Source organism: Xenopus laevis, chromosome 1L, assembly GCF_017654675.1.
Source record: "Xenopus laevis strain J_2021 chromosome 1L, Xenopus_laevis_v10.1, whole genome shotgun sequence".
Lineage (NCBI taxonomy): Eukaryota > Metazoa > Chordata > Amphibia > Anura > Pipidae > Xenopus > Xenopus laevis.
This window is the reverse complement of record NC_054371.1, coordinates 102,578,215-102,587,833: the sequence shown is the minus strand read 5'-3', so window position 1 is coordinate 102,587,833 and position 9,619 is coordinate 102,578,215. Positions and strand designations below refer to the sequence as shown.

At 37.8% G+C, this 9,619-nt stretch overlaps 1 protein-coding gene across 1 annotated transcript in view; it reads right to left on the bottom strand.

The window, feature by feature from the left end:
* Nucleotides 1–420: 420 nt before the first annotated feature.
* LOC108712220 (BMP-2-inducible protein kinase-like) overlaps nt 421–9,619 on the bottom strand; it is an 80,476-nt gene continuing 71,277 nt past the window's right edge. Inside the window, 5 exon segments of the mRNA XM_018254202.2 lie at nt 421–1,042; nt 4,272–4,429; nt 4,915–5,010; nt 5,654–5,823; nt 7,068–7,222. Of these exon segments, the coding sequence (XP_018109691.1) occupies nt 844–1,042; nt 4,272–4,429; nt 4,915–5,010; nt 5,654–5,823; nt 7,068–7,222 (778 nt within the window). The 3' untranslated portion in view covers nt 421–843.

Here is a 9,619-nt window from a genome sequence, read left to right as displayed (position 1 = left end):
AATATTAGAAAAAAAAATATGAAAATATAGACTTGTTTGTTTAAACAGGACACATTTCAGTGCTTTCAAGAGAATAGGATCCTGGATAACAGATACCATAACCTGCACCTCTGTTTAGGTAACTAAGTTTCAGCACAAGTTGATTTATTTTTCAAGGCATGTTATGTGTTAATATAGAGAGTGTTTTCAGTATGTTAATCTGGACAAAGTGCAAATTACAGCAACTGGTTTTACAACAATTAAAGCAATTCTGCAAAAATGTATTGTAGCTGGGTTCAATGGAAGTATTGATTTTACTAGTTACGGCATGGCAATCTCTGGAAAAACTAAATATGTTGTGCTGTTATTATTTATTATAATTACTAAATCTAAGCATTATGAGGCTCCCCATCAGGTTCAATCAAAACAAACAAAAGAGGATAGGATAAATGGTTTATTCAGCTATCACTGTGTTAGAGGACAAGAAAGTGACTCTTACAGGCAGCAGCTTCTCAGATGAACATTACAAACATTAACATAATGTGAAAAGGACCAACTCTTCTTTCAAGCACTGTCAAAGGGCATCACTGGTTAGACACAATGCACAAAATGAAATGAAGCAGAGAGGATATATAGAGTTTTCTTGTGCTTGCAGCAGAAGTTCAGTATAACAGTGTATGAATAGGGGATTGCTTCATAGCGGAGTATTTTGTTTGTAGCTCGAGTATATAATGTGTTCCTGATGAACACAGAACTCAGTGTTGCCCTAAGACACTTAGAAAGAGAAGTTTTGTTTATTTTTTTTTATGCAAAGTTTGTGGTCCATGTGCCAGTGCAGTCTCTGGCCGTTAACGATTGGTCCACTTATTGTGATGCAAAATAGGCCTTCAATCGCCCCTTACTTGATCTCAGAAGGTCAAATTCTCTGTCCAGTAATTCTTCTTCTGTTAACTTAGAGAAATTGTCATCTCCAAACGGGTTCCACCCAGACATATCCGGTGGGTTGCTGCTGTTGTGTTTTGGAACACTAGAACCAGTTTGCATCCCTGAAATGGTCGCAGATCTTAAAAAGAGTATACATACACAAATACATTAGTTTCCGGTTATAAACCATATTCACTAGTATCTGTCTCAAATTAAATTGATGTCTTTTAAAGACTGAGAGGTTTAGGTGTTCATTGACATCAGTAGAAGCAAACATTTTCTAGATAAACTGGTACAATTTAGCACCCATGTTACTAAAACTATCCCTGAGCTCAAACTCTTAGGATATGTAGGAAGAAACTGTAACTTTACAATCTGTATTTCTGAGCTATTTGTCTTTCTATTCTGTCTCTCTACCCTAGAACTCTGCAAACTTAGACTTTAAGCTTGCACTAGGGATTTCTGAGAAAAGAAAAATGGTGGAGCATCATTCCGCCACTTTTTTTAAAATTTTTTTAGGCAGTCCACTTTTGTCCTTGTGCAACCTGCCCTGGGGAAAAAACCTTGCCATTAAATTCACTGGGGAATTTCCTTGTCCTAGGCATGCCCTAGGCATGAAAGTGTCCATGACCAGGGCAAACTGGAAAGCAAATTTCAATTATATATTTTCTTAAAAATCATAAAAAATATTCTATAATTGAATTCAGAACACATTGTTTCTAAATTATGCACTACAGGTACAGGAACCGTTATCCAGAATGCTTTGGACTGGAGATTTTCTAGATAACAGATCTTTCCTTACGTCTACTAGAAAATCATGTAAACATTAAATAAACCCAATAGGGTACTTTTGCTTCTAATAAAGATCAATTTTATCTTAGATTGTATCAAGTACAAGTTACTGCTTTATTGTTAGAGAGAAAAAGTAAATTGTTTTTAAAAATTTGGATTATTTGAATAAACCGGAGTCTATGGGAGACGGCCTTTCCATAATTCAGAGCAATCTGGATAACTGGTTTCCAGATAATGGAACCTATACCTGTACTTGCAATCTGTATCATGAATGGGTATGGGGGACGAAAGTAAATTGGGCACTCTATTGGAACCTATGAGATTTTATGATGTAAGCTGAATTTGCTTCATAGTAGCAGCTGTGGTGAGCCTAGCAAACTAGCAGACAAAGTTTTATGGGTAAATAGGTTTTCTAACACACCTGTTTCTAAAGTGGTTCCAATTAAGGTACAAATTGTTAGCCTGAATGCAGCATCTAATGAAGAAACTTTTATATACCTGCGGCCAGCATTTATGCCACCCCCAACATTTTTGGCATGGATTTTTGACCAGTGATGTTTTAACTATACATAAAGGTTACATATATATTTTTTTGTAATCCTAATGGAGGAGGACTTAGGGGTACCTTAGGGGTGCCTTTAGCAAGCAATGCCAGTCAGCAGCTGCAATTACAAACAAGGTATTACATGGGTATAGATTTGGGAACAGATCTATAGAAAGTCTCAGTTATAAAAGTGTGTCCAAGTTGGGGTTGTCTATGCTGGAGAGGAAATATTAAAGGGGAGATCTTTATATGCTATTAATAAATATATAAGGGAACTGTATTATAAACTGTCTGATGCTTTATTTACAAGAGCATCTACTCCGATTAGAGGAAAGAAAGTTCCATCTTAATATTCAAAAAGGGGTTGTAAATTTGTGGAATTCTCTCACTGAAGTGGTTGTACTGGCAGGTGCATTAGCCAACTTCAAGAAGGGGTTGGGTGGCTTTATAGCAAGTGAGAAAATACAAGGTTACTGAAATGAGCTCTTAGAACAAAGTTGGTCCAGGGACTGGTCCGAGGTCAAGAAGAATTTTTTTTCCGATGGGTTTTTGTAATAGCTACTCACCCTGGTGGTCTAACGGTTCGGTGGGGACGCCCACCGCGCCATCAGCGGGGACGCCTGCCACACTGTGCTTCATCTTCCTGTGCGCCGGTTCCTTAGGAAGCGAGCGGCACGCATCCTCTTGATTTATAGGCGCAATGGCGTGAAGTCCAAAGATATTTAAAGGGGCCTTTTGTATTTTTTTTCATTGCCCGTTATAGGTTCTTCTCTAAGAGTTTCTGAGTGCTTTACCTGTTTGTATCTTGAATCCGATTCCTGGTTTGACCCTGCCTGCCTGATTAATCTGTCTTCTGTGATTCTAACCCATGCCTTATAATTGACTATTCTGAAATCTGTATTCTGACCCGAGCCTGTCTGACTCTTCTTGATTGATACCCTGGTTTTGACCCTTGCCTGTCTGACTTAGATTGTATTCCGCCTGCACTGACCCGGCCTGGTTTTGACTACACTTTCTGCCTGCTCCTTGAACGGAAAAGTTGGACTTGATGGAAATGTGCCATTTTCAGTCTAAATTCCTATGTTACTATGTATTTAACTAACCTTTTAATAACTGTGATAAAATTTGAACAGCTATGAATCCCATGTTCTAATATCTTTAAATGGCTTGTTTGTGTTATTATTCTGCCTGTAAATTACCAAAAGACTGTGAGGCTTCATCTGTATTGTTATTAATCATTCTTATTGCTTATATTTCTAATCTGGCTTTCTTCTATTCATCTCTAATTTACACTTAGAGGCACACTAAGAGCCTGCTGTTTGAAAGAGCAACTGGGAAGCATTGAAATTCCAAGTCTGTAAGCTGTAGAACAATCACATGTAAATAACAAGAAGACTATAACATGAAGCCCATTTGCAAACTGTTTTAGAATACTGCTATCTACACTAACTAAAGGTCAAATGTAAAGTGAGATAGCCCTTTAAACACTCCATAACTAAGTCGCCATCATATATCTACCTGTACAGTTAAGGTGGCCATACAAGGATGAATAACGTACAATGAGCCATATATGTGCATTGCTATTTTACTATTGTTCCGTTTGTTGGGGTCCACCTCCCCAACAATCACAACAACAGGATGTTAAAAGGAAACACAGAGATGCAGCTCCTCCCTTTCTTTTACCTCAAACAAGGCAAACTTTCCATCAGAGTTGATAATTCTGGATCTATCTGGATCACAGCATCATTGGTCTGAGGGTCCCCATGATTGGCCATACATGTATAACTGGTCAGATATTATGGTGAAAATCAGCTAAACTGCCTAAGCAAATCTGTATGGTCAGCTTTACATTCATGCTATTGCATTTCTTATCCTACTACCCTAAGATTTAAACAGCCATAAGTCTAAGGCTCCTCACTGTCTACTATTTTAGTTGTCTCTACATCAAAATTGCTGTTCATCGTGAAAATACCTAGCTTTCTTGAGTTTTTCTGTACCCTAGGTGGTTTTACTATACCACATTTCTGCTTACTTGGTACTGGATGAGTTTCCTGGTCCTCCCACTTGTTCAGGTAGTGATGAAACATATGAAACTGGTGTAAGCTCTTGTGGGGATCTTAGGTGCTGAACATGCGGCTGATGCTGAACAAGGACTTGTGGTTGAATATGTGTCTGTTGATATTGATGAACCTTTGAAAACATGATATCAAATTTACGTAAAAAGAATTGTACTGTTGTTGCCAGTGGCATAAATAATGTAGGACTCATGCCCCTCACTCTGCACATGCATAAAATGTCCCCTGCCATCCCGTCTGTGATTTACCCAGGTTCTATCGTACCCCCTTCACCTTATGCCAGTGATTGTTGCACAGCCAATTTCAATTTCAAGTAGACCATTTGGTATAATTACATAACATGTTAAGGCTCTGCTAATCCCACAAAAAGCACATACGAATTATGTGAGAAAATTTGATATAGCACACTATCTATTAACATAGGCTTTGCCACCAATATCAAGCCAAAGACTGCTACACCGATTTAGTTTTTTTTGATGAGAAACTTTCTAACATCCACAGGATAAAACTGAAAACGACTACTCTAAGCAGTAAACTAGTCTCTAAAGAACAGACACGATCTGTTTTTAGCAACTCGGCTCCTTAGTGTTTTTTATTTACCATGGTTGGAAATGTAAGTGGAGGTTGTTGCTGCTGGTAAAAGGAATGCATCAGGAATTGCTGCTGCAGAATCTGCTGTTGAAGAGCTTGCTGATACTATTAAAAAAAATACAGGCTTAATTACTGCTTTTTTTCCCTTAGCCCTATGGCTAAACCAAACGTGCTAAAATTTAGTTCAGAAGTTTTTTTTATTATTTAACCACGCATCTTTCTTGCCAGATGGAAAATATAAATACATAATAAATTTGTATGAAAATGTTTTCTAATCCTTTCTTTTACTTTTTCAGTTCCTCCACACGGTGAATTGTGCCCTACTTTGCATCTTGACTTCGTAAATTTCTGACATATCTTGAATACAAGAATACACTATAATTATGAATGCCATGGAAAATGTGTATTTCCCAAACTATATGGCACAGAGACCCATAATATGAACAATACACATGAATATTCACAAAATGGAACAGCCCCTTTTATGGAATAGAACAGCTTGTGGAAAAACATATGCACCTTGAAGTTGTCTCGTGAGTCAACTTAGGGCTACAACAGGCAGCATAGATTATGCATACATTTTGCCACCTGCTATCTACATTAATATCAGAGGAAAGGGAATATCTGATTTTTTGTTGACTGTGCTGGAGGATAGAAGCGTGGGCTACAAAACTTTCTGTGACTTTGCCCTAATACTGAAATGAAGAAGCTAATGTAAATGTGCTTTATGGAAGGAATAGGTTTTTACCTGCTGCATGTAGGCTTCCTGGAGCAGTTGCTGCTGCTTTAACTGATGCTGCTGTTGTAACCTCCAGTCAACCTGTTGCAGCTGCTGCAAAACTCTGTGCTGTTGTGGAGGCTGTTGGTTGCCTCCCTGTGCCAGCATGGTTTCACAACCATTATCAGACCGTACTGCTGCTATTGGTAAAAGGAATGAAATGAATTTAAACATGTACCAGCAACTTCAGTGAAGCGCTTTTAAAACATATCACTGATACAAACAAATTAGTGTATGCACTGGTAAATCATGTTTTTTTATGCCAGTTAAACTATGCAATGTTGGCTGTTTGGCTATCTGGGAACATAGGAGTGTGTATACAAGTCACCTTGCACACATTAAAGGACATGTAAACCCCCTCCACAAAAATTTAATCAGTGAACAGTCTCTTTGAAATCTTTAGATAACTGCCACTCTGGTTGTTAAAAGGTTAACAGTAAGGCTGCAGCATCCTCTTAATCACTTAGAAATCCTTCTCCTCCTCTAACCCGCTTGGCTCCCTCCTTCAGGACTTTGCTTTGGCTGTTGACTTATGAACATGCTCAGATTTTCCATGCTCACATACTAAACACACCCTCCAGTCTAACAGCCAATAAAGAGATAGCAATACTGGTTCACATAGACACTCTGCTCTAGCTGTCTGATCCTATTTTTTTCTCCTAACCACCTCTCCTGAGCTCAGCTTAACCATTTCAGTGCTCAACCCCAGCAGATGTTTTTATCAAAAAATGTTGTGTCTGTGCAAACCTACATTCTGCATTACATGAACTTTACAGCATACATGTCCTGTTTGCAAATGTCAATTTTACTCATGATGCGTCAGAGAGAAAATGGCCACCTGGTGAAAGCTGCTATTTGTTTCAGGAAAATGTGATGGTGCTGGCAAATGGAGGGGGTATATGCAGTACAAATGATGTGGCTTGGGTGTGGAAGATATGCCCAACTTATATACATGGTAGGAAAATGTAGGCTTTACATGTCCTTTAAGGGCCAGATTTATCAGGGTGGAATAGTAAATTCGAATTGTATTTTTGGTCAAAACTCACAAATTAGAATTGGGAATAATCCAAACTCGATTCGAATTTGAGATTTATCAAACCTTGACCCTGAGAACAATTTGAATTGAAGATGTTATTAGCCTTCCTGACATTCGACTTTTTTTTGGAGAAAAAAACGAAATTCAAGTTTAGTCAAATTTCGCTCGGTAATATTCGCTCGAGTTTTAGACATTCAAATTTTTTCTTAAATAACCTCCCATTTGAATTTCGGGTACACTGACATTTATTAGAGTAAAAACAAATTCACATCTTTGATAAATGTGCCTCTAGCAGTGTTTTTTGTTTTTTTCAAAGAGATTCTAAATATGTAATTTAGAGTGCATTACAGTTTGGGCTGTGATGAGCCTGAACACCATGACCAGGCATCTTTGCTGGGGTTGCTGAACTATGAATCGTAAGCACGTTTGTTGAAGCTGCATTGGCCTTAGGTCTCTGTCTCGGCGCAATTGAAGTTTCTGTCGGCCCAAGTGCATCTGTTATTCTGTAAAAAGAAGAAATCTATTTAGTCTCTAATTACACTTTTTGTCTAGTATGCTGCAAAGCAAGGAACTTCAGCTTCCTCAATTGTTGAAAACCTCTTGTGCTCTAATGTTCTAAATTCTCAAGCCATCACTCAGTCATATGTATGTACTGTATATTTTAAAGTATATAGTGTGCACTACATAAAACAATAATAAAACAAACATGAATAAATACAATAGAATATTTTTTTAAGAAAATGCAAAATACATTTACATTTCGGATCAAGTGCCTAGAGGCAGATTTATCAAAATATAATTATAAGTTTCTTTTTAATTAAAAAAACTTGAATGTGCAATTATTTAAGAAAATGGTTGAAAAAATAACCATAATAATGACAATTGAATCACAATCAAATCACATTAATTTTTAATGAGTCTGTCAAATTTTGAACAAATCTCTAAAAAGCATGAATTGAAAAATAATTCGAATTTGGAAACTACAACTCTTTCGGATTTCTACATGAACTTGCCAGATCTTACATGCTGTTTTTTTGTTTTTTCTTGAATGATTATACAGACCTTTGTTAAGAAAGAAAAAGTTTATGTGCACTGTAACTATGGGGCCTATTTACAAACATTTTGATTTCCTTTTTATTTCACAAATTAAAAATTTTTCTCTAAAAATTTGTTTTTTTTAAAAAAAATGTTTTTAAAGTAAAGGTAGGTGAGGTCCCATAGAGGTCAATGGGACCTGCAATGATCCCGCTGGACTTTTTTTAGCCATTCAGACTTCTAGAGGTTTTCTGATTTTTTCCCACTAGAACTTTTAGAGGTTGTAGAGACATTCAAATTATATTCTTCACTTTTTCTGTTCATATTCGGATCTTTTAATAACTTTCATGGCATTCCTGATTTTGTAAAAGTAGAGTTTAATTGTGATATCAAAAAACTCTAATTCCACTAAAATCTAACCTTCAATAATAAATGGGCCTCCACATCATCGAAAAATATATTAAAGGACCAGTAACATAAAAAAAATGGTTAAAAATTTGTTCGTGCACAACGAAAAATAAACACCAAGACAAATGAAACTTTAAAAAAGCTTTAAAAATGGCGAAAAGGCAACCATCCATCCTGCAGCAATCGATTTCTCCTCCCTGGCTATTCATCCTCCCCCCGGTGTTCCAGCAGCAGCAGTGTCACAGGCTCTCCTTCACTGTGCATCGGCTTCCCTCCTCCTCGCTGCTCCCCCCAGCCAGATCCCCTGACCGGAATGATGGATGATCGGCCCACTTCACATTTCACAGCCTCTCTCTCCCAGCTCACTGGGGGCTGTAGCTTCAGAGCAAGACTGCCCAGAATGGTTCATTTATGCGGGGCATGGGTTGGACAAGGGGTGCTGGAATAAGGAGCCTGTGTGGGGAGAATAACAAACAGACTAACTTCTACAGTATAAGGGATTCTAAGCAGGAAAGTGGTTAACTGAGCTGTTGGTTCCTTTACATTATTACATTATTGTTTTACGGAGTGGGGAGTCAAGGAGTGGTTAGGAATATACTGTGAGCCGGGAGATAGAGAGAGAGAGGCTGTGAAATGTGAAGCGGGCCGATCATCCATCATTCTGGTCAGGGGATCTGGCTGGGGGGGAGCAGTGAGGAGGAGGGAAGCCTATGCACAGTGAAGGAGAGCCTGTGACACTGCTGCTGCTGGGAGGAGGATGAAGGCAATGCCTGTCAGTGAATAGTTGCTCCTTCACACGCTGTCAGTAGAGTAGCCAGGAGGAGAAATCGAGCCCAGCAGGATCGATGGTCGCCCTTTCGCCTTTTCTGTACAGGACAGGAAGTGCAGTTTCTGTAAGTTATTTCTTAATAAAGGCTTTGTGATTTTAAAGTATAATTTGTGTTGGTGGTTTTTTTTGATGTGTACTAATGAATTTTTTTTTAAAATTTTTTTATGTTACTGGTCCTTTAAGATTGCATCCACTGTAACTATTGCAATGCCTCTTCATAAAAAACGAGTATATTAATCGGACATAATCTATGTTTAACATAACCTAGCAAACTACTCCATGTGTGAGCTCTATTATCCTGAAATTAAAATAAATTCCATTTATGAAGTCATATATAAACAATTTTTTGTTTTTTTACAGATTCTGTCCTTCACCTAGTTTGTGATATGTATACAGCAGTTTCCTATATCTTTATATGTGCAGGTCCTCTTATATTTTGCTGTGCTAGCTTAGGCTAGTGGGGGGTGATAAGCATTGCTATCCTCACCCATGTGAAAAAAATATGCATGGATTTTACAAGACAGAAATGGAGAAAAAAAACAAAACACAAGTGAATGATCATAAATATGCCCCTGAGACAGCTTACATGATGATGTGACAAAGAAGACCTAGCTGCTGGTTTAAAGAC